At 40.5% G+C, this 25,863-nt stretch overlaps 1 protein-coding gene and 1 long non-coding RNA gene across 4 annotated transcripts in view; one reads left to right on the top strand and one right to left on the bottom strand.

The window, feature by feature from the left end:
* The window catches only part of LOC134297054 (uncharacterized), a 94,817-nt gene extending 76,075 nt beyond the window's left edge, over nucleotides 1–18,742 (top strand). For 2 of the 3 annotated variants that reach the window (XR_010003786.1, XR_010003787.1), the window contains exons 3-4: nucleotides 16,681–16,816; nucleotides 17,656–18,742. This is a non-coding gene — a long non-coding RNA (uncharacterized LOC134297054). Of the gene's footprint in view, nucleotides 1–4,503; nucleotides 4,611–16,680; nucleotides 16,817–17,655 lie in introns of all 3 variants that reach the window. The other variant, XR_010003785.1, reaches the window with a different exon arrangement.
* kcnk17 (potassium two pore domain channel subfamily K member 17) overlaps nucleotides 1–24,219 on the bottom strand; it is a 34,948-nt gene extending 10,729 nt beyond the window's left edge. Inside the window, exons 1-2 of the mRNA XM_003216052.4 lie at nucleotides 23,747–24,219; nucleotides 8,754–8,865 (exon numbers count right to left, since the gene is read on the bottom strand). Of these exons, the coding sequence (XP_003216100.1) occupies nucleotides 8,754–8,865; nucleotides 23,747–23,986 (352 nt within the window). The 5' untranslated portion in view covers nucleotides 23,987–24,219. The remainder of the gene's footprint in view (nucleotides 1–8,753; nucleotides 8,866–23,746) is intronic.
* Nucleotides 24,220–25,863: the final 1,644 nt, after the last annotated feature.

Below are 25,863 nucleotides of genomic sequence, written 5' to 3'. Positions count from 1 at the left end.
AAATGGAGATGAGCACCACCCCCAGAGTCGGACACGACTAGAATTAATGTCAGGGAAAAACCTTTACCTTTATTTTATACAGAATGCTACAAACCTTCCGCTTTAAAAAAATCTACTAGGCTATGGTTTAAGCAGAATATACTAGATCCAATATGATGTATGAATGTGTGTGAGAAAGGGGAGGGATTGAGAATAAGAGTACCAGGTAACTGAATATTTACTCAATAAAATCAGTTCCCATGCTGCCTGGGAAGTATTCTACCCATATGGAATTTCAGACTCTTTTTGTTTTCACTGCCTGTTCTCTTATAAAGTAAACTCAGGGTGTCACATGGTTTTGAGAGAAAGGAATGAGGAATTTACATAAAAGAACTGGAATCTACAATAGGTCATAGTGACCCTAGTTAAATATATAACAAGCCACCATGACAATACAATTTTTATGCATTAAAATCAATAGGAGTTTAATATTACCTTGGACTAATGTTTTGTTACTTATATAATACTTTCATCCAGCGGATTATGAAATTGGAGTGGGATAGGAATACAGGTGTCGCCTGACAATGTCCTGAGCAAAGCAAGCTGAACACAGGTCATTTTAATGGGCTTCATGTACCTATATGTATCACCCACCCTTGTAAAGAAAAGCACATTTTCTTCTTTTTTTAATTTTTTTTTGCAATTTTTAAAAATTACTAATTCAAAACATTACACATAATACAGTTATCTAGGTACATCATCTCTTCCCAGATCCATACTCCTCCCTTACTCCATCTTTCACATAGCGTTATATACAACACAGCACTGTCAGTTCTATACTACTACTTATTATAGTTTCATCCATTACATATAAGTGTTGTAATATATTTTCTAATTGTCCATCCACAGCCTTTCTTAATCATTTGGTGGTTTGAATTCACTGTTTTACACATGAAGCTAATAAATGGCTTCTATGTATTATCAAATAGATAGTCTTCTATTTCCCCTTTTGCTAATCTTTGCTTATAAGTTAGCTTTTCTGATAATGCTATAGCCCATACCTTATTTAACCAATTCTTTATTGTCAAATTCTCTAGTTTTCTCCAGGTTTTAATTATTATGAGTCTTCTGGCACATAACATAAGTAACATAAGGTTTATGTTTACCAAATCCTTATTCATATTTTCAGACACATAAACCATTGAGCTCCCCTATTCTCCCCCCCCCCCCCCGCCACTACTTGCCTTATGCATGCTAGAACTTCATCACAGAATATTTGGACTTTTGGTCATGTTAGCCACCCATGGCTCTAATCCCCTATTTTGTCACACTTTCTCCAACAAAATTTGGAATTTTCATTATTAATTGTATGTAGCTTATGTGGATAATAGTACCATCTATGCATAATTTTCAAAGTATGTTCTCTCAGTTGTGCACATTGCACAATTGTGGGATTCTTCAATTAGTGTCCTCATGCATCCCTCATCATTGCCTAAGGTGTTTCCACCTTGCCAGACTTGTCCAGTTCTGCCTGTTTTCTCATCTCAACAGTGAGGCCCTGTTAAGAAATGAGAGCAATCACACTAGATCTTTCAGAGTACTCAACTTGGCAAGGCATCAACTAGCTCATCCTAAGACTATATCTGTCCCCCAAGGACCTAGCAGAAAAATAAGCAATTGTTTTATTTGTAAGCTTTACTTATATAATCTACTGGAGAAAAGAGGAGGAAGAAGAACCACCTGGTTGAATGATGCACGAAAAGAATGAGTGTGCAAAATAAACAAAAAAGAAGTAAACATGCAAACTCACAGTTAGTGAGTGTAATCACACGACAGTCACTAACATTCGCACCCCATGTCTGCAAAGCAACTGTATATGTGCAAACATAGCTAATCTCACTAGGGGCTTAAAGTAGGCAGGTTTTAGTCTTAGCTCCAAGCTAGTAATTTGTTGTTATTTGCCACAAAGTTGAATTTGGTTAATGTTCACCCAATAAATGAGAGATCTCCAAAAGCCCTGGTCATGACCTGTTCTATTCAGGTCTTGGCTTCCTTGACTGAATTAATCCACACATACTCCATTCTCCCTCTGTTCCTACTGTAGTCCTTGGCAGCAAGCATTATCATCTTTTTAATGAGTCACAGCCTTTCATGACATGTCCAAAGTACACAGGTTACATTCCTTGTAATGAAACCTTCTATGATGCCTCTTCCCCAAATCCATTTACCAAAAAGAGTTTTCTTAAAAAACACACGTTGCTTCCTTGTGTTCTTGGCAGCCTAACAAAGTTTAAAGAGGATAAAGAATATGAACTACTCCATTTGGTACTGTTCCATGATCTGGGTGAAGGCCACTAGGGGGTGCTAGAGAGAGGAGGATAGTCCATTTTATGGAGATGGAGGGTGAGTTGGAGGAGGAAAACAATTTCTCCTTGCTTTCCTGTTATTTCCCCCACCCATGTTAACTGAGGTTTTCCATGTATTCCATAAGTTGGTAAATGTGTGTGTGGAATAAACTGGTAAATGAGAGGACTGCCAATTGTAGAAGAACTCCATTGTTCCGAATTTTTGAGAACTCTTAGGACTTCATGGCTATGTCTTTGTGTGATATATGGTGTTATTTTATGTGATGTGATGAATAATGTTTAATGTTTTATTAGGGGAGGGTCAACTTTGATGTTTTATACTGTTTTTATTGAGGGCATTGAATTGTTGCCAACACTGCGAATCTCCCCGAGTCCCCTTCAGTTTTGAAAAGGGCAGTATATAAATACCGCAAATAAATAAATAAATAAAATAATTCACACGACTGATTTTTAGCATCTTAGGATGCTTCTGCCCCAGTTGAGCCACAGAGTCCCATGCAACCCATCAGGCTTCCATTAGAGCTCCCTGGCTCAAATGGGGCCAGTGTATCCCAGTTGTGATGGAGAAGTATCCCAGCTGTGATAAGGAAGCATTGCTGCCGGTGAGGCGGGCGCGGGTCACCAGGATTACCCCTGCTGTTCCACTAATTCACCATGGCAGATGGCAAATTGATGTGGGGGACCTCATCAATGTGATGAGGTCCCAAAAGAACATGAAGAGAACCCCCCCTTTAAAAGGCCCCAAAAGATACAACATGTCAAAGTAAGCAGATTTTATTTTCAAGTAATATGTCACCTTGATATTTGATATACTATCTTGCTTGATGTTCTTTTAAAAAAAGAACCAGTTCAATAACTTCTTATTATTCAGACAAGTTGAAATATTTTCCCACCAGCAGCCTCCAGATATGAAATGTGAATTCGAAATCTAGAAACACTGTGAGTTGGAAACCTGCAAACACAATTAATTGTTACTCTTATATTAAATACACACACAACAGGCAATATCTTACTTCCCTCTGCCAACTTCTTCTATAGGAAGAGGTGCATGGTGATATAAGAATAATGCTATTTTTTCAAATAGTTTGAAATACAGAACACTCATTATTGCAAGTTTCTATGAAACATGCACTGCCATCTTGTGGCAAGAAATAAAACTGTGCTAAGTGTGACAGACACATGAGAAAAAAATCTTTTTGCATATACAGGTTGAGTATCTCTCATCTGAAATGCCTGAAACCAGAAGTGTTTTAGAATTGCATATATGTACATAAGGAGATATTGTAGAGTCTAGACATGCCATTTATTTTTCATATACACCAGGCATCCTCAAGCTGCAGTCCTATCTGTTTGGGCCTCTAACTCCAAGAAGCTCTAGCCAACTTGTTCAATGATCAGGAATTCTGGGAGTTGGAGGCACAAACAGCTGCAGTTTGAGGATGCCTAAAATATAGTTTATACATGTAGCTTGTTTAGAAAGTGAAATGAAGTTTGTGTACCTGGAATTTCAGAATTCTGGGTAAGATATGCTCAACCTGTACTTTTTGTGCATGAAAAAAGTTTACATACATAGAATCATCAGAAAGCAAAGGTGTCACTGTCTCAAACACCCATGTGGACAATTTTGGTTTATGGAGTATTTGGATTTCAGAATTCCAGATAAGGGAATGTTGACCTGTATTATGTTCCAATCCCTTTTAAATTACGAATAACATACCTGCATCTTCTAGAATTAAAAGAAATATTATTGGTATATTCAAAACCCAAAGTGTTATTTGCATCAAGGGAAAGGGATGCTGTTTCTGAACACTGAAGAAAAGTCATGTAATGTTACACTTTTTCTCCGGACTAGCTATTCAGCTTTTCAGAAATAGATTTCAGTGTTGAGGGAAGTGGGAACATTCAGAGATAGGAAAATTTGGGGAATGAGTATCAACCAATAGCTGTTTCTTGGGGAAATTATTCTTCTTATTTTGTCTTTCTAATTTTAAGTTGACCTGTTCCTGTATTTGTTTATTCTGTGTACTGGGGACACTACTTTGCCTTTTTACTTTAATTCTGAGACAAGGTCCAATTTTTCAGCAATGTACATTTTAGCTCTTCTATAGGTCCTTCCACAGCTCACCTTATTTCATTATTTTCTCCTGCTGAGCTTTAGGACTATTTAATATCATCTTCCCTGATTACTTTCTACCATCTGCCTTTCCATGAATCAATCTCCTTCCAGCTCCACTTGATTCCACCGGAACTTACCTCTGTGAATAGGTAAGCTGTAAGACTTTCTTCCTGAATCTTTGGGCCAAGTTGCTAAGCAGCTTGAGATGTATTCAGATTTAATTAAAGAGCTAGCGGATATGAAAAGCAAATGGAATGTTTTATAAAGGGCTAACTGAAGCTTACTGGCAGGTTGTAAATCTTGCAAGTTACAATGTCATATGACGTTTCCCTTCAAGTTGATCCAGTTATTGCCTTTTCTCTGAAATTCAATTATTTATCTCTGATTTCCACTATATTTTGCCTCCATCTCATAGACCTGCAGATATGACTGTATATATGGGAGAAAAATGTACTGTTTTTTGAAACATATAAATGCAGATCTGGAATGAGTTATGTTTTGGACAATCCACTACCAGAATCCCAACATGGTTTTCCAATCTGACATCATAAAATATCATCATTGGGTCACAATATCCACAAAGTTGTTTTTGATTATGGCAGTGCTCCGTAATAGTGTCTTATTGCAAATCTCTCTGTGCTTTCAAATCCCCACACAGGTTTGAAACTTGGTTGCCAGGAATCAGTAAAGTTTTGATGCACTAAGTAATAATCACAGTCCTGCTGAACACCAGGCATAGAACAACATAGCACTGCCATCTTGTGATCCTGCTGAAGACTAGCAAGTCCACAAAGTTATGTGGGGCTATACATGAATCTGAGTGCACAATGTGCCATATAATTTCCGCTTTCTAGTCCAATACTCATGACTGAAAGAAGATGTTCACACTGGCCTTCAGAAACACACATCCATGTACACACAGTTTGTGTGCTGCTATTTTTAAATTGTATAAAGCAAGAGAAGCATTAGCAAAATCTCAAACTTTGTTTTATGGATCTAAGTTTTTTTCTAGTTGTGAAGGAAAAAGTTCACCTGATTTCTATCCCAAAAGTAGTGGAGGACTGAGGTGCTGGACTTCCTGTCACCACAGCTTACTCGCTTTTTAAATTTTGATCCCAACCCAGTTATCACCACCATCCTGCCCTGAAGATCACCATCAGCTTGGTTCTAATACCCAAACTGAAACAAAAGATCTCCAAGGAAAGGCTACTCAGAGGTTTGTCTGTCCTTCCCTATCTATTCATTTACATCTAAAACCAGGGATGGGCAACTTGGTGCAACCTGGAACCATACTGTAGCAGATGCCAAAGGCCCACTGTATGTAATTCAGCCCATTTGTGTTTGTGACAAATGCCACACAATTTCCTTTCTGGCTCAATATACACAGCTTCCTCTCTCCCTTTCTCTCCTTCTCCCTCACACTCATAAATACTACTATCGTATACATGTTTAGATTTACAATGTGAGCAAAGTATCATATGACACATAAAAAAAATCCCGAAGAGTCAGGTGGACTTGTTCTTCCGTCACAACCCCATACAAAGCCTTCTATAGGACAACTGAGCTTTTGTGATCTCATTGAATGTGAACTAGTGAACTCAGCAACATCAATGCCTGGTTTGTATAGCTTCTGCTATACATCTAAAAACATCTAGAAAGATCTAAAAACAGAAAATAAAAATAACTTTAAAGAGAAGTGAGTAGTATAATGAAATGATGGGAATGCATTACCAGCTCTAGTCAATGCCTCCATTGAAAGATTGACCTTCTGTACCCCATATTAGGGCTATTAAAACAGTATCTCAAAAAAGAAAGTGAAGAAAAAAAAGCTAAGGGAAATAGCTGAATATCAAGGATTGCCACACATGGGTTATAGTCTTCTTTAATTAAGAAATCTACATCCCACTCCATGCTTCCAAAGGAGTCTTCAAGGCAGCAAACAAGACACAAAAGCAGCTATGAAAAAATTAATAAAACACAAATCAATACAGGCAGCCCACAAGTTACAGACATCTGACTCATAGTTAAGAACAGGGGTGAGACAAGGAAATCTATCCCTAAATAGGGAAACACTCCTGTAAGAGTTACATGCGAAAAAGTGTCTCCCCCTAAAGCTTTATCACTGAACTTTCTTTCCATGAGGACCCAAAATTTTCAAAATCCAATTGTCACAGGAAGAGAAAGTACACATATATTCAACAAGTAGCAATGAACAGTTTTTTAAAATGGTGGCATTTGCCATCTACCAATCTGTAATACACACACACACACACACACACACACACACACACAATATCACCCAAATCCATATGTACCAAATGTGCAGGTTTTCCTTGAAACTGCAGAGCAACATATTCTTTAAAATAACCTTAAACCCGAAAAGAAGTGCTTTCACTATTAAAGCATAGTTGGATGTCAAGGGTTCATACAGCTCCAGAAGAGAAGATTGTTTATGTTTACTTTTTGCTGGAACAGACAACCCCAGAGAGAAGAAAGCTCAAACTTAGTTTACTTTTTCTTCTTCCCTGCTGCCCACTTTATCTACTCCAAAGTTTGAAGTCAGAGTGATGTGTGTTTTCTGGGCTGTATGCAGGGGCAGTTCAACCACGAGGCAATTTAGGCACTTGCCTGTGGCGCCATCCTCTAAGGGGTGCAGTTGAGGCGCTCCCATGTGCATGTGTGAGCGCACACCCCCTGCCTCCTCCTCCCAGGGTCGCTCTGGCCTGGGCCTGCCTTCAGGCCTTCAGCCGCCTTTGGCCATGTGGCTGCCTTCGGGGCCTGTGGCCGCCTTCGGGGCCTGTGGCCACCTTCGGGGCCTGTGGCCACCTTCGGGGCCAGGCCCGCCATAACCCACACCTATGGCAGGCATCCTCGGAGGTTGTGAGGTCTTTTGGAGGCTAGGTAAGAGGGTTTATATATCTGTGGAAAGTCCAGGGTGGGAGAAAGAGCTCTTGTCTGTTTGAGGCTAGTGTGAATGTTTGAATTGGCCAGCTTGATTAGCATTTAATGGCCTCACAGATTCAAAGCCTGGTTGCTTCCTCCCTGGGGGCATCCTTGGTTGGGAGGTGTTAGCTGGCCCTCATTGTTTCCTGTCTGGTTTCCCCTGTTTTCAGAGTATTGTTCTTTATTTACTGTCCTGATTTTAGAGTTTTTTAAGTACCGGGGGCCAGATTCCCTTTCAGTGGCCTTTTAATTATCTGCCTTGATATTCTGGGTTATATGGCTGTGTGGAAGGACCCCCAGGGCTCTTCCACACAGCCATATAACCCAGAATATCAAAGCAGAATAACCCACAATATCTGCTTTGAACTGGGTTATCTGAGTCCATACTGCCCTATATCCCAGTTCAATGTTTGGTGCTAAATTCGCAAATATAGTAATTCCTACATAACATTACCATGTATTGAACTGCTTTTTCTGTTGATTTGTTGTAAAACATGATGTTTTGGTGCTTAATTTGTAAAATCATACTGTAATTTGATGTTTAATAGGCTTTTCCTTAATCCCTCTTTATTATCCAGCAGAGGCTGGATGGCCATCTGTCGGGGGTGCTTTGAATGCGATTTCCTGCTTCTTAGCAGGGGGTTGGACTGGATGGCCCATGTGGTCTCTTCCAACTCTACTATTCTATGATTCTATGATTCTATCCAACATTTTCGCTTATCCAACACTTTTATTTTTCAGTGATTGGTTTGGTGGGGGATGCCAAAATTCTGTTCGCCTACACTTGAAAAATACCTAGGGCCAGCCCTGGCTGTATGGCCATGTTCCAGAAGTATTCTCGCTTGACTTTTTGCCCACAAAACACACAACAACCCTGTGATACTGGCCATGAAAGCCTTCGGCAATACAAGTCAGAGTTACATGGTTTCATTCCATTATCTGGAGGCAATGCATCTACTGAGCAACCCAGTTATCAATTTTTCAAAGTGGCAGGGGGTATAGTTGGATACACTCAAAAGTAAGGCAACAACAGTTTTTGCCTCAGCTAGTTACCAAAAGAGTTTAACATATTCAAAGACATTCCAGAGTTCTTGAAACAAATCACAAAATACAAACAAGGTGTATCACACTTTAAAATGAACATTTGTAACACACTGTTTTCAAGAACCCCCTTCTTTAGATTTTGTTGAAGAATAAAACCATTTAGAAAGGTCACTCATGTGTGGCTACTTCTGTCTATATTATAAGTGGAAATTTTCTTATTAGATTTTGTACTTTCCTTATACTTCTTTATCAGAAAAGGAAGTAAAATGTTTTCCTTAAATTTTTAAAGAAATGATCACACTTACCAATGGTTGTTACAGCAGAAACAGAAAAGAAGAAAGAGCCAACGAAGTCCCATCTGCCCAAAGTTGTATTGTCTTTGAGGTAAAGTCCACTCTTATAGGCTCTGATGATACCCTGAAAAGACATAAGAGGGATTATGGGTAAGAATCCCAATCAATTATGGTTTTAATCCATACTTCTCACCTTTTGGGAAATTGCTGTTCTGGAAGCAATGGTAAGAAAACACAGTTTCTTTTTAAGTTCTGTGCAATTCTATGTACACTTGGAAGTAAGACATAGGGAATGCAAAGGAACTTCTGAATAAACACGGATAAGATTGTAAATCGTGTTGTCGAAGGCTTTCATGGCCGGAATGACAGGGTGGTTGTATGTTTCCCGGGCTGTATGGCCATGTTCCAGAAGTATTCTCTCCTGACGTTTCACCCACATCTATGACAGGCATCCTCAGAGGTTGTGAGATATGGAGAACCTAAGCAAGGAAGGTTTATACATAGGTATAGTTTCTCCATACCTCACAACCTCTGAGGATGCCTGCCATAGATGTGGGAGAAACATCAGGAGAGAATACTTCTGGAACATGGCCACACAGCCCAGAAAACATACAACCACCCTGTGTTTCCAGCCATGAAAGCCTTCGACAACACACTGAACATCTCTACGGGGAGAAATTGTTCCAAGACACATGGAGATTGGAAAAACTAAGGACCAGGAAAGCACATCTGTTGTGCTCCCTGACCTTCCTTCTATGCTGCAGAGACACAGATACCATCCCATAATTTCTATATATAAACTTTCCATGCTTAGTTTCACTATACCTCACAACCTCTGAGGATGCCTGCCATAGATGTGGGCGAAATGTCAGGAGAGAATACTTCTGGAACATAGCCATACGACCCAGAAAACATACAACCAAGATTGTAAATCAGTTGGCATTGCTTGTATAACTGACATAACATGAATGTAAGCCTTTAAGTCTTTGTAAACAACTTTGTGGCATTGGTGAAAACAAATATTACCATGAGAAATATTACCATTAGTAAGAAAGTATCAACTGAATTCAAGAGGATGAAGGAAGTACTGTAGATCTATAGATAGAGAAAAGTAGTTTTTAAGATAGATGAATCCAGGGATTTTTTAGCACTTTAACTGTTGTGGCTGCATCCTATGGGCTCCTGGGATTTGTTGTCTGGGGAAGCACTAGAGCTCTCTGGAAGAATATTACCGTAAATGCCTTGTGGAATTACAAATCCCCTGACTCCCTAGGGAAGGGTTCATGGCAAGTAAAGTCGTAGGAAAGTGCTATAGTTATGCTGTATCAAAAATGATCTAAGTGTTTTCAGTCTCCCATATTAATTTCTATTAGGTTCAGTAACATTAAAAAAAAACCTTAGAGCACAAGCCAGTTAGTTATTGCATATTAACATAAGTCTAAAGCAGCAATATTAAGATACTTAATGATAAGCCATAGTCATAACTACATATCAACAAGTAAACAGCATGGTAGGTGTGAAACAAGCTCATTAATGATATGAAGAATTAAAACTACAGTTCATATCACCAGTCAGGAAGATTCTATTTAAATGTATGTTTCATTCGATTTGTCAAAAAATGAGAACCTTTCTACATTCAATCTGTTTTTTTTGTCCAGATTTACTCCATTTTCCCAGACACTCAATTGAATTAGCTTTTCTACCATTCTATTTAGAAAAACAAATAAAGAGTGCACTTCATATATCCTCTATAATGAATAGGACTGATCAATCCCATAGAACTGAAAAGGTCCCTATGGGCCATCAGGTCCAACGTTCTGCTCATTGAAGGACATCTAGCTAGAGTAACCTCAGGAGATAGTCATCTCTATGAACTGCTGTTAACATGTTCATAGAAATAATTAGAAGTTGTATATTAGTGTTAAACAAATTACACGATTTAACAAAAATTGAAAAACATATATGTTTCTGGTTTTAAAGTGTTATTTCCTGTTTAATTGTACTTACTTTGAAAGTAGTTATACTCCAGAAACTTTGTTTTTTTGGCTGCCATTTTAAACCTTTCATATGCCATTTTTAACCTTTTGTGCAGACCACAAAAGCAAAGATTTTGCAGTTTAATAAACCTTTCCCCATGTTTTTATGATAGAACCAATTGGGAAATGACATTTATAACCCAGAAAGAAAAAGCATGCTGCATAGTGTTTGTATGAATCAAACCTATGAATAATCAAATCTGCAAAAGTAAAACCTGCAAATGAGGAGGACCAACTATAATTCTCAAACAGTCCCATCTCCTTTCCTACAACAAAATTTCCTAGAGTTGTAGTGTTCACTATTACTTTGACCTGGGTTGTTTTAATATTAATGTTGTTTAATACTGATTGTATATTTGTATATTTTAAGTTGTACTGAAATGCTTTCATTGTGAGCCACTTTGAGTCTCCACATGGAGAGAAAAAGTGGAATATAAATAAAAAAAACCAAAATAAAATAATACTTTACAGAGCATGCCATTCATTTATTTGAGTGAATCCAATGCCTCAGAAGTAAATGTACAGATACACTGGTTATCTGTTTGTAGTTTTGTGCCTTCAAGTCCACTACGATATGTGGCAACTCTCTCCTAGGGTTTTCTTGGCAGGATTTATTTGGAAGAGTTTTACCTTTGACTTCTTCAAAGACTGTAACCTATTCAAGGTTATCCAGAATTTCTACTGTTGTGTGGGATTTAAACCCTGGTTCCTCTTGTCCTAAACAACTTAGAATATTTAATTTTTTTTCACTGATCCATGAGAGGGAAGGTATTCCTGAGAATGACGCAATTGCTGTTTCTGTATTGGAATAGGCACTAGGAATTCTTTTCCCACTGCCTGATTATAGCACTATGATTCCACTTTAATTGCCATAGATGTATCCTATGGAATTTTGAATTTTGTAAATTGGTTGGAGGCAGAGGAACACTCTTATAATGCTAATTTCCCCACTCTAAACTCATTTGGGAGCTCTACTTGACTCCTTTTTTGCTTTTTGATAAGCAGGCTGCCTTGATGGCTCAGATTACTTCCTATCTGCCCTCTTGGACTGGAGAGAATTTAAAGCACGGGTAGAAACTGTGTAGCATGCAAGCTATACAGAGCATACAAAACATCTAAGTTTAGTCCATCCCTCAAGACTTTGCCTTCAGGAGATTTGTTAGCTCATTGACAGGTGTTTTAACCCTTCTCAGAGGTCTGTTTTACTTTTAGACCCTTTAACCAAAACCTGGAATGACCATGAGGATTGCCAAGGGGAATGTGGAGGATGTGTTCTGTGACGGCGCGAGTGGCGCCATCTATATGTTGAACTATAAGTTGCAAGATTTGAATTGTATCATGCCTGATTTTGCCCTTACCCTGTAAATGTAGTTGGATTGGTTATTTATATCTGTCAATCAATGTTGTTTGTACCTGTTATATTGCTCACTCAGCAAAACTGTTTGGCTCCACCTCTTCCTGGAGTAGGACAGTGTTTCCTCCTTTTCATTCCACCAGCAAGCTCTCTATCGGATGGACGTGAGAGAGAGACTTGGCACTAAAGGCCCTTTAAAAGTTACCTCTCAGCACCAATTCTGAGGTTCTTACCCTTGGGACTCACACTTCATGTTCAGGGCCAACCTGAACAACGTTGAGGAGTCTCAAGCGCCTTCACATCAGTCCTTTGGCAACAGAGGAAGACTCTTGTCTTCAGATATAGGTCATTGGACTGAGGCTGAGTTTGCTCCGGCATTCACAGCCAGAGAAAGAGGGATCTGGACAAGCTTCATGGACTTAAACAATCAAAGACTGTAATGTATATTTTCTTTTACCCCCTTTGTGAACAATAAACCCAGTTTTTGAGTTATCTACGGTGTTTTGGTCCTTGGGAGTTCCAGTTTCCCTAAAGGAGGGCAAGAAGCAATCCCCTGGGGAAAGATGTCACGTCCATGCCTCTTTCACTAAGAGTACAGCCCCAGGCGCGACGACACATGTTCCCTAAACTCTCAGTGACTATTCCACGCTATACTGATACAAATATGTCTACAAAAGGTTAAACCAATTCTCCTTTGCTTAAATAATTCAGACACAAATAACACTGCTTAGATTTTCCTTTCAGTTGATTAGTCCTCATTCAGCGGTTTTCTAACCCCACTTTTAAAGCATATTTTGTGATTCGTCAGTGTAAAATGAAAGAGGAAGAACTGGGTATCATAAATCTACTGATTATATCTCTTCCTTAGTCCTTGGGCAATCAGGGATTCTTAAACGTATTATAAGTGTAATACATATGTAAAATGTTTGATTCCTTAGAAGTAGTAAACCTTTGTTTGCACAGAAACTGAAGAAGCATTGATTTCCTCAGTTATTTATAAAATTATGAGGCAACATGTGGTTCAAGAAATTTATTCCTGCTGCCAAAGGACAAAAAGATATAACAGTTTAGAAGCTCTATATACAAGCAATAAAAATTATGAAGCTGAATGAGATTAGGATTGTATCGAATGAATTAGTTCTTCACACTATGCATGACTAAACTATGAAATTCGGTTCTACAGTTATTAACTTGCCTTTTTAAAAAGGCTTTAAACTGACAGCAATTAATTGGACTAAACTATTAGATTAGATAAGGCTATCAGCGGCTACTAGTCAAGACTCAAGTTATCATAAACAGTAAGCTGCTGAACACCAGGCCTGAAAACTGTTATTAACCATCAAACTACTATGAACAAATGTGATGCAAGGGAATCTTTGCTGCGGTAAATGCAAAATGGAATATTTCCTCTCCTTCTGTAGCCTTTTTGACATTCCTGTAGGTGGCAGCTTGATTCTCATTTGCTTGCAGTCACTCTCAGCTGTATTAATAGTTTATCTTTCTAATGATGCAATCCTATGCAAAAAGCTTAAGAGTTCATTCAGCAAGACTTATTTCTGAGAAGGAAAGTACAGGATGAAATTGCATATCTTTATACTAATACCAACTATTAAGTGATAGAGTAATGGGTTGTGGCTAGACAAGGTGAAGGTAGCTGTTTTGCAGTTCAATCGAACCTTGTCCTTTTCAAACGAAGGCTCCAAATTCTTACCTTATTGACTCAGATAAGGACCAACACATAGTACAAGTGAAAAGTAATCTTAAATTGCCTCTTTGGGTACATAGGTTAAAGATAATCAGTCTTAAGTGATTCTTTATCAGAGAGATTGTAACTCGGTAAACTTTCCTTTCCACACTGATTATAGGAAAAATTGAACTTGTGAGATAAACAAGTCTCACCCGGATGCATCCTTGGAAAACAAGGCTGAAGGTGTGACAGTTGCTCAACATGCTTTTGTTGTTGTTGTTGTGTGCCTTTAAGTCATTTTTGAATTATGGTTTTCCTTTGCCTTCCTCTGAGCCTGAGAGAGTGTAACTTGGCGAGGTGACCCAGTGGGTTTCCATGGCCAAGCAAGGATTATGTACTCTGGCTCCTTTCTGCTTTAGGAGTGTCAAACATGCTATTCCATTTGACTATCAGGGGATATAGCTGCAGCCCCAGTCCTTGGAGCTCACTTAACAGGAAAACACAACTGGGGTGTTTTGCATGGGTGTTTAGAAGAGGAATTTTGAGGGGGAGTACCAGAGACGTGTATCAGTGCCTACTTAAACTTCTGAATATGAATAGTGTGGGAGCTGCTGCTATCACCTGCATCAACAGAGAAATGTTTGTGTTCTTGTCGGAGAATGTAGGTATACCAACAGCAAGTGCAAGTTGGTGGTCCTGTGGAAAAGAAAGTCCAGCAACTTGTGACCTGTCTTAGGGATCATGAAGTTTTGTTGGTTAGAATGGAGCACACTGACCCAAATGAGGAACACACAAATGAGAAGTTTCAAACACAAGGGGTAAATAGTTGGAGAAAGTAGAAGGACCAGGGACCATTCTGAGAGTTTGGAGCTACAAAATCAGTTCCAAAAGCTCTCATTTATCAGTGATGACAAGAAACTGAGAAGTTGGCAGATTCTAGAGCAGATCATTACGCTGTCGATCTGTAACCACTTAGAAAGGAATGCCATGATCACTAAAAGTCCAAATTGATTTCTCAAACACAAGTCATGCCAGACTAATCTTAGCCCTTTTTATCGAGTTACAAGCTTGACAAATTGATTGCTGTAGATGTAGCATAACTTAATTTCAAAAAAGCCTTCAACATATTCTTACAAACAATCTAATAAAGTATCAATTAGACATGCTACTGTCAGATGGATTTGTAACTGGTTGACTGGCCAAACCAATGGCTCCTCTTTACCTTGGAGAGAAGTGACCAGCGGGGTGTTATAGAGTTGTCTTTGACCCAGTATCATCAACCTCTATCAATGTCTTGGATAATGGAATAGAAAGCATGCTTATCAAATTTGTAAATGATCCCAAATTGGGAAAATATAGAATCCAAAATGACCTTAACAGATTAGAGAGCTGGGCCAAACTAACAAATTGAATTTCAACAAGAAGAAATGTAAGATACTAAACTAAGGTAGAAAAAAGTGATCAACATATGTGAAGTAGATTAAACAGTAATGATGTAAATCAGTGCTTCTCAAGCTAAATGAGGGGGACAAATAACTATTTTTATTCCTAGTGTTCCAGCAACTGGCAGAATAATGGTGTACACTGGCTCCAACTATTTCTTTCTTTCCTGAAAGCATGCCAAACACAAGGGCCATCATTTTTAGTAGCATTTGTATATATGATTACTGTTTTATTTTTGTATATGAGCACCCAAACGGGCCAGAACTTGCCATGGAAGGTGTATCCTCCTACCCTGTGACAAACATGTTTGAAGGAAAGTACTCAAAGCAAAACCAGTTATAGCTGAAGTTGTGCGATATTCACATTTTAACTATTTGTTTGCTGAAAAGTAGAATTTGGTGGCAAACCATTCTAATTTAGTTTTCAGATATCCCCATATAAATAATGTGGTAGGAAAAATTATAGAAGACTTTGGAAAATATGTGGGAATCAACTAGATTAATATGACCTTACTTGTATTCTTATACATTGTATGTACTGTATTTCGAAAGTGTATTCCCATACACTTTGTTATTACAGTTTATGTATACTTCCCTATCTTCTTATAACCTCCAGTTCACTAATAAAACTGAATTCCTGTGCTGCAAAATGCCTAAAAAATCTGTCTGACTTTTCTGTCATGAAATGTTTGGAAAACTGATAATATGCAAGACCACTATTTTCATTTTTTTAAAAAAACATAGTTTGATTGTATTTCAGCCATTATTGTATTTCAGACCACTATTTTAAGAACAGCCTAAATGACAAGTCAACTGAGCTATGATTTTTTAAAGGATAGCTTTTAAAAAAAATGCAACAAATGCTCAGGGGTTGATTAATTTTGTGTCTGCAAGTCTTCAAATTAGCACTTGTTATCGAAATTTGACTTATTTCACAGACATGCAGAAAAATAACAATTGCCACCTCACCTAAACAGTGTGGTGGTTTTAAAGTGGTTTGAAAAAATCTTTTCTTTTTCTGAAAATGTTTATGTTTTTAGTTGTTTTTTTTAGTCACTTATTACTGTAGAATTATTTTTAGAGAAAGTGTAATCTTGTAATTTCTATGCTCAGCAGCAAAACTGTAATTGTAAACAAACTTTCAACCCTCTCTGGTCTCATTATTGATCCACTCTCTAGAACCTTTCCCTTCTCTCATCGATTCACTCTATTCATTGTTATTTTCATGTATCGAATTGTATCTAAAACCCCACTTATACTGCATGTGCTAAGCTTTTGTGTTTATCTTCGTAAATCAAGTAGAATGCATTAGGTGGTGCATCAATAATAATAAAAAAGGGCATTAAGTGCATATGTGCCAATGCAAAATACCAAACATGACTTTTTACACCTCTGTATTAATTTCCTTTTGTCTATTCAGTTTCAGGTCTCTAAAATAGATGCAACTGCTCCTGGTCAATAGCTGACATAAGCCAGAGGGAAAAACATTTCCCAGTAAACTATTTAAAAATTTCCCATGGATGTTTTCATAAGGATAACTTGAACTTCTATATATGGTAATACATTGTACATCATCTAGTGTTGAGAATATGTATTTAAGTGTCTTGTTTGTCCCATTCAGAATAACAAAGAGCAAATATTTATACAGTCCAACAAATGCTTCCAATGCAACCAACCTTCCACATTTGCTGAGATTAGGGTCATAGGGCACCCAGAAAAGAAAAATACCCACAAGTTTTTAAATGGCTATTTTTTAATTTTAACTTTTACCTTAAACACTTTCTGGGAATTTCTAAGTCCCCCAGCATGAACAATTTCCACTGGAATTGCATTGGAGGATCTAGAAATTCCTGGGAGAAAACATTAAATCAGATTCGTGAATAATCAAATCCATAGAATCCAAAACCACTAATGTTTCTTAGAGTAGTCATATAAAGTAACACTCGAAAGGTAGCTGCAGTTAGGATCAGCTCAGAAAGTGATGCAGCCTGACTTTGGCATCTGAACATGGGGCACCATTAACTTAGGCAGGAGTGAATCTCACAAAAGTCAAAATATAAATAATGTATGCTTCCCTTTGCTTCAGAACACAAGAAGCATCATGCAGGAATAGTCAGAAATGTAGCTAAGCAACCAATATTCCTATTTGGAAGAATCACAGCAGTCACCAGTTGCTAATTGAAAAGTGGACCATGTAGCATCTGCAATATGAACTACAATTCCACATCCTCCACCATTAGCCATGCTTGTGTTTCTGATGGTTGTTGAAGTCCAACAACCTGTGGGGAGTTGTGGATTCTCCATCCCTGGATTCTGTTTTTGCAAGTATTTCCTATTAGGTTGGAATGTAATGTGGGATTATTTTGCTTTTCACAATGAGTTTTTTTCTCTGCAGAATCCCTCTTGAAGAATCTTCTCCATAGGTGATTTGACAGCATCTCCATCTAAAGACAACACCATTACTGTGCTTTCAACCAAACCTGGATCCTGAACTATAAAGAACTGGAGTTATCTGCTTACAGTTTTTCCTGCTTTTTTTAATTCCCCACACAAATTTATTATTTCTCCAATAGGCCTTAATTCCTCCCAATCCAGGGTCTTGCATGACTCTTTTCCCCACTTTTTTTTTTCCGTGTCAGGAGCAACCTGAGTTGCTTCTGGAGTGAGAGAATTGGCCGTCTGCAAGGACGTTGCCCAGGGGACGCCCGGATGTTTTGATGTTTTTACCATCCTTGTGGGAGGCTTCTCTCATGTCCCCGCATGGAACTGGAGCTGATAGAGGGAGCTCATCCGCACTCTCCCCAGGTGGGATTTGAACCTGGCAGCCTTCAGGTCAGCAACCCAACCTTCAAGTCACTTAGTCCACTACGCCATCTGGGGGCTTTTCCCCACTAGGAGGGGCCACCTCCAGCACAACTAATAATATGTCCTCAAACAAAATAACTTTGGGGACTACAGCTTCCAGAACCCACACTGACTTTGTGCTATTCTCCCATCAGGTAATGCCCACAGTCTGAATGACAAAAGTGAGAAAGGATGTTGAGATATTTGGAGTGCCCACCTCGCACTGAAACTGCAGAATTACAGTGGGCCCTTGGCATCTGCTGAGGTTTAATTCCAGGACCCGCATGGATAGAAAAATCCTCAAGTCCCATGATATGTAATTGTGTAGTAACATGGTGTCCCTTATATCAAATGGCAAAATCAATGTTTACTTTTTTGGATTTTGTTCCCTTAGTATTTTCAAGCTGTGGGTGGTTGCATCTATCGATGTGGAGGAAACCTGCACAATGCTCTTATTCCAATTTACCTGCAATGGCTCGGTCTTATGGAATGATGGGGCTTGTAGTTTTGGTGAAGCTCTGACACTCTCTGCCGGGAACATCTAAATCAGTGGTTCTCAACCTTCCTAATGTTACGACCCCTTAATGCAGTTCCTCGTGTTGTGGTGACCCCCAACTATAAAATTATTTTCGTTGCTACTTCAAAGTTGTCATTTTTCTACTGTTATGAATTGTAATGTAAATATCTGATATGCAGGATGTATTTTCATTCACTTGACTAAATTTGGCACAAATATCCAATACACCCAAATTTGAATACTGGTGGGGTTGTGGGGGCGGGGTGTTTTTGGCATGTGGGAGTTGTAGTTGCTAGTATTTATAGTTCACCTGGAACTCCACGAACGATGGAATTGAACCAAACTTGGCACACAGAACTCCGATGACCAACAGGAAATTCTGGAAGGGTTTGGTGGGCATTGACTTTGAGTTTGGGAATTGTAGTTCACCTACATCCAGAGAGCACTATGGTCTCCAAACTATGATGGATCTGGTCCAAACTTGGCACAAAAACCCAATATGCCCAAATTTGAACACTGGTGGAGTTTGGGGAAAATAGACCTTGATGTTGGAAGTTGTAGTTGCTGGGATTTATAGTTCACCTACAATCAAAGAGTCCTTTGAACCCCACCAATGATAGAATTGGGCCAAATTTCCCACACAGAACCCCCATGACTAACAGAAAATACTGGTTTTTGGCGACGCCTCTCAACCCCCCTCACAACCCCTCCCCCAGGGCTCCCAACCCCCAGGATGAGCAGTGCTGGTCTAAATGCTTCTGCTTAAATTACCAGTCCCAGGATTCCAAAGGATGTAACATAGACAGTTAAAGTGGAATTGAAGTGTTATAATTGTGCTTTATTACAGAGGGTGCTCTGCAGATACATCTCTGCTGTGGAACTGCTGCAGTTTCTACACTACCTTAACTCCCAGGACTCAACGCTATGGAATTTTTGGATGTGTTGTTTGGTGAGGACGTAACCCTCTTTGACAGAGAAATCTAGAGGTGTTATAAAACAGGAACTCCCATAAGTCCATAGTATTGAGCTGTGGCAGTTCAAGTGGTGTCAAGTTGCATTCATTTTACAGAATAGATGCACTCTAGAGTAGAGCTTCCCAAACTCTGTGTGTTGTGACACAGTAGTGTGTCAGCTGCAGTGTGTTGCACAAACATAACATGAAACCTATGTGTCTATGTGAAATAAGCAACAAATAATGTTTTAAAAACAAAGGTTTTCATGAGATTTGTTGTGTACCCTTACATTTCATTATTACAGTTTATAAGGGTTTGGTTTAACCCCCAGTTTGCTAATAAAACTGAATTACTGTGTCACAAAATGATGTGTCTAGAAAGTGTGTCACCAACATGAAATGTTTGGAAAGCTCTATCCTAGAGACTAGAACGTGGAGCAATGGATTCAAAGTGCAGGGGAAAAGATTCCACCGAAATGTTAGATGGCAAGAGCTATGGAATATTCTGCCTTGGAGGGAGGTGGAGTCTCCTTTTCAGGAGGTTGTTAAGCAGAGGCTGGGTGGTCATCTGTCATGAGTGCTTTAATTGTATGTTCCCACAAGGCAAAATAGGATTAGTCCTTTCGGTCTCTTCCATCACATTACATATTCTGGGATTTGTAACTGAATGATGCCCAGGACCTCTTTGGTCCCTTTCTATATGACTTAGGTTCAGGTGATTTGAAGGACCGTATATCTGTCTGTGAACCTGATAGAAATCTATTATCACCTGGGGAAGGTTTTCTCTCTACCCCACCACTCATTCAAGTGTGCTTGCTTGGTGGGAACAAGGGAGAGAGCTTTTTCAGTGTCTGCTCCTAGACTTTGGAACTCCCTCCCAAGAGAGACCATGATGGCCCCATCCCTGCTTGCCTTCCACAAGCAGGTTAAGACATTTCTGTGCCATCAGGCATTTGAGGGAGGAAGAGGAACACACTGTTGGGGAGGTTGTGGGAGGGATTTCAGAAGGATGTTTAGTTTTAAATGTAATTTTAATTGTATAGGTATTTCATTGTATTGTAACTATATTTTAAGCCGTATCCATAAACACAAATATTTAATTGTTTTCTAATTTTTGTATTTGCCATATTTTTAAATGTTTTGCATTGTGTCATGTTATAGTAAGCTGTGCTGAGTCCCTATGGGGAGAAAGGTGGGGCCAAAATAAAATTAATACAAACCCCAGCATTCTGCAGGAGGCAGTCATGGGATTTAGAGTAGGATGTATACTTTATACCTACTCTTTAAAGTGTAGTGAACTGAGAAGCTCTGGCCATTGAGTGCTCTAGATGGAGGTCAGGTGTGACCAGCAGTGCTGTGGAATTTGAAAAGGCACGAATAGAGGGCGAAAGGGAGAAACGTTCCAAGAGGAAAGCATGTCAAGCCAACCCTGACTGGGACTGTCTTCCACCTGGAAACTGATGTCCTCACTGTGGAAGAACGTGCGGGTCACGAATAGGGCCCTACAGTCACCTACGTACCCACCACCAGGACACTACACTTGGAAGCCCATTATACTTGGACAAGGAGGGATAACTTAAGAAAGAAAGTGAAATTCTACAAGTGCATCTACATTGTGGCATGAATGCACTTTGACCCCACTTGGACTGCCATAGCTCAATGTTATGGAATCCTGGAAGCTGTAGTTTTACAAGGTCTATTGCCTTCTCTGCCAAAAGAGGACCAGTACCTCATTAAATTGTAATTCCTAGGCTTCCATAACCTTGAGCCATGGCAGTTCATGTAGAGTCAAGCTGCATGGATTCTACAGCCTAGATCAGTGGTTCAACCTGTGGGTCCCTAGATGTTTTGGCCTTCAACTCCCAGAAATGCTAACAGCTGGTAAACTGGCTGAGATTTCTGGGAGTTGTAGGCCAAAACACCTGGGGACTCACAGATTGTGAACCACTGCCCTAGAAGTTCCCTTCTCTTTGGCGGAAGAGTGTCCCACCACCTTCCTTGCAATGAATGGGGCCTCCTCCCATTTCTGCCTCTGCTGCTTACCTTGGCCAGCTAAGCACTAGAAATAACATCGTACAAAAGCTGACTGGCACAACCTGGGGATCACAACCAGACACAGTGAAGACATCTGCCCTTGTGCTTTGCTACTCTGCTGCTGAATACGCATGCCCAATGTGGAATACATCCCATCACATTAGAACAATAGATGTGGCTCTTAATGAGGTATGCCGCAATATCACAGGATGTCTACGGCCCACACCACTAGAGAAATTGTACTGTTTAGCTGGCATTGCACCACCTGACATCTGCCGGGAAGTAGCAGCCTGCAATGAAAGGAACAAGGCATTGACATCTCCGGTCCATCCCCTATTCAGGTATCAGCCTGCATGTCAATGACTTAAATCAAGATTCCTAAGATCTACAAAGGTACTCGTAGGAACACCTCAGCAAACAAGAGTCCAAAAGTGGCAGGCTAAAACCCAGAACCTCAATCAGTGGCTGACACTGGATGAGAGACTCTTTCTTGGGCACACAGATGACTGGGTGACTTGGAAGGCGCTGAACAGACTGCGCTCTGGAACCACGAGATGCAGAGCCAACCTTAAGAAATTGAGATACAAAGTGAAATCCACCATGTGCAAATGTGGAGATGAGCAACCACAGACCACCTATTACAATGCAGCCTGAGCCCTGCCACATGCACAATGGAGGCCCTTCTTACAAGTTTTCTAAAACCTACAGAGATACTCGCAGGAACATCTCAGCAATCGAGAGTCCAAAAGTGGCAGGCTAAAACCTGGAACCTCAATCAGTGGCTGACGCTGGATGGGAGACTCTTTCCTGGGCACATAGAAGACTAATCGACTTGGAAGGCGCTGAACAGACTATGCTCTTGCACCACTAGATGCATAGCCAACCTTAAGAAATGGAGATACAGTAGAGTCTCACTTATCCAACATAAATGGGCTGGCAGAATGTTGGATAAGCAAATATGTTGGATAATAAGGAGGGATTAAGGAAAAGCCTATTAAACATCAAATTAGGTTATGATTTTACAAATTAAGCACCAAAACATCATGTTATACAACAAATTTGACAGAAAAAGTAGTTCAATACGCAGTAATGCTATGTAGTAATTACTGTATTTTTTATTTCAGCACCAAAATATCACGATGTATTGAAAACATTGACTACAAAAATGCATTGGATAATCCAGAACGTTGGATAAGTGAGACTCATAGAACCATAGAATAGTAGAGTTGGAAGAGACCTCATGGGCCATCCAGTCCAACCCCCTGCCAAGAAGCAGGAAATTGCATTCAAAGCACCCCCGACAGATGGCCATCCAGCCTCTGCTTAAAAGCCTCCACCATGGCCCGGGGGAGAGAGTTCCACTGTCGAACAGCTCTCACAGTGAGGAATTTCTTCCTGATGTTCAGGTGGAATCTCCTTTCCTGTAGTTTGAAGCCATTGTTCCACGTCCTAGTCTGCAGGGCAGCAGAAAACAAGCTTGCTCCCTCCTCCCTATGACTTCCCTTCACGTATTTGTACATGGCTATCATGTCTTCTCTTAGCCTTCTCTTCTGCAGGCTAAACATGCCCAGTTCTTTAAGCCGCTCCTCATAGGGCTTGTTCTCCAGACCTTTGATCATTTTAGTTGCCCTCCTCTGGACACATTCCAGCTTGTCAACATCTCCCTGGAATGTGTCCAGAGGAGGGCAACTAGAATCATAGAATAGTAGAGTTGGAAGAGACCTCATGGGCCATCCAGTCCAACCCCCTGCTAAGAAGCAGGAAATCGCATTCAAAGCACCCCCGACAGATGGCCATCCAGCCTCTGCTTAAAAGCCTCCAAAGAAGGAGCCTCCACCACTAAAATGATCAAAGGTCTGGAGAACCAGCCCTATGAGGAGCGGCTTAAAGAACTGGGCATGATTCTACTGTACAAAGTGGAATCCAAGACATGTGAGTATGGAGAAGAGCAACCACAGACCACCTATTACAATGCAGTCTGAGCCCTGCCACATGCACAATGGAGGCCCTTCTTACAGCAACACCAGAGGCACTCCAAGTGGCCCGCTACTGGTCAAAGAACATTGCCAAGTTTTTAAACTTTGTGTTTTCAGAACAACTTGTACCCTGGGTTCGCTTCTGACACGATAAATACAATACCTTGGCCAGGTGCTCCAGGGCCTCCTTCTCCAGGCAGGAGTAGTTCTCCAAGAGGTCCCACTTCTCTTGGAGCAACTCCCGCGCCGCCTTCCTTTCCGCGGGCGACTCGAGAGCCCAGAACGCGGCGCTGCCCAGGAGCAGGTAGCACAGGTAAGCCAGGAGCAGGAACGGCGTGCTGGGGAAGCACCGGCGGAGCCTGCGGGAGGCCGGGGCTGGCGGATGGTCCTCCCCGCTGCACATCTCGGGTCCCTCTCACCGCCGAGGAGGAGGAAGAAGAGGAAGAGGAGGGGGAAGCGAAGCCGCCGCCGCCGCCGGGGAGGCTCCCTTTCTGTTCCCTTCCCGAGAGGAGCCTGCAGCTGTTTCCCCTTCCTTCGCTCCCTCCCTTTTTCAGCCGCGGCTCCTTCGTTGGGCGGAGTTCCAGGGAGCATCTCCACGGGCCCCGCTGAGTTCCCCCAGGGCTTCCCAAGGCTTCAGGGAGGCAGCTGGGCCAGTGGCTGGGGCTAGCCTTATTAAGGGGACCCACCCACAACTGGAAGGCTAGCTAGAAGAAACACAGGATTTTTTAAAAAGCGATAAAAGTACAATTAAAGTTTTTGAAAACTAAATGTGTGTGTATCTGTATCAGGCATGGGCAAACTTGGGCCCTCCCTCCAACAAGTGTTTTGGACTTCAACTCCCACCATTCCTCACAGCCTCAGGCCCTTTCCTTTTCCCCCTCAGCCGCTTAAGCTTGGCACTCATCAAGGAATATACTGTGATGTATAACACACCGGTGGCACAGTGTTTTAAAGCACTGAGCTGCTGAACTTGCGGACCGAAAGGTCCCAGTTTCATATCCAGGAAGCGGAGTGAGCGCCCGCTGTTAGCTCCAGCTTCTGCCAACCTAGCAGTTCAAAAACATGCAAATGTGAGTAGATCAATAGGTATCACTCTGGCGGGAAGGTAACAGTGCTCCATGCAGTCATGCCGGCCACATGACCTTGGAGGTGTCTATGGACAACGCCGGCTCTTCGGCTTAGAAATGGAGATGAGCACCAACCCCCAGAGTCGGACACGACTGGACTTAATGTCAGGGGAAACCTTTACCTTTACTAAATATTAATTCTACACTGTTTTAATCATAGGTTCAATGGAAATATGTAAATATAGTTTTAAAATTATATTAAAATTTTAACAACTTCTTTTTAGTTTTGTTCATGCTTTACTCCAAACATTGTAAAGGCATTTGGCTATATAGTCAGTCCTCCATATCCACTGATTCTGCATCCACAGATTCAACCATCCATGCGTTGAAAATAGCACCCCCTCATACACACACACACCAAACCCATTTCCAAAAGCAAACTTTAATCACTGCCCATACACACGTTAGATAAGGGACACCATTGTACTTTGCTATTGTATACAACGCTTGAGCATTCATTGATTTTGGTACCTACAGAAGCGTCCTGGAACCAAACCTCCATGGATACCAAGGGCCTACTATATACAATGAATGCCATGCTGATGATAGCTCCCAAGAGCATTTTAGGTAAAAGGCCAGAGAGGAAGGGGCTCTTCTGACTACTTTGAAGATCCTGTTTTCCTCATATGCTGAGTAACTATATGTGAGGATGGAATGCAGAGTTTCATTTTTGGAGTCAGAGGTTCTCACAAAGAACTTCGGGCCAACAAGAAGGGAGGGGGCAATCGACATAAGCACGTCCATTCTACCTTCTGTTGCCAGGTTTTCTTCAATGCTGGGAGCAATTTTTTGGCACATGCTGACCCATAATTGCACAACATATTACTGGAAATACTTCTTCTGGACAGGAAGGGAAGCTTCACGGTTAGAAAGACAGAAGAGAGCATCCAGTAACTGCAGTCACAATTCGGAATGCTTTAGTAGCCATTAGTGAGCTCATATAATGTAGTGATTTGAGTATTGTACTAAGGCTGAATCTACATTGGCTGATCAATCCAAGGCTGGTCTGGAGCAAAAACAGTCTAGAGGCGGCTAGACATACCTGGCCAACTCCAGTGCTCTGATGCAGCATAAGACAACTCCTGTCTCCATTTCCAACAAGCATACAATGTATGAAAGGACATATAATTAGTTTCACATTCCCGTTATAAAA

The sequence above is a fragment of the Anolis carolinensis genome, chromosome 1 (genome assembly GCF_035594765.1).
Source record: "Anolis carolinensis isolate JA03-04 chromosome 1, rAnoCar3.1.pri, whole genome shotgun sequence".
NCBI lineage: Eukaryota > Metazoa > Chordata > Lepidosauria > Squamata > Dactyloidae > Anolis > Anolis carolinensis.
The sequence above is the reverse complement of the archived record's forward strand: the minus strand, read 5'-3'. Positions and strand labels throughout refer to the sequence as shown.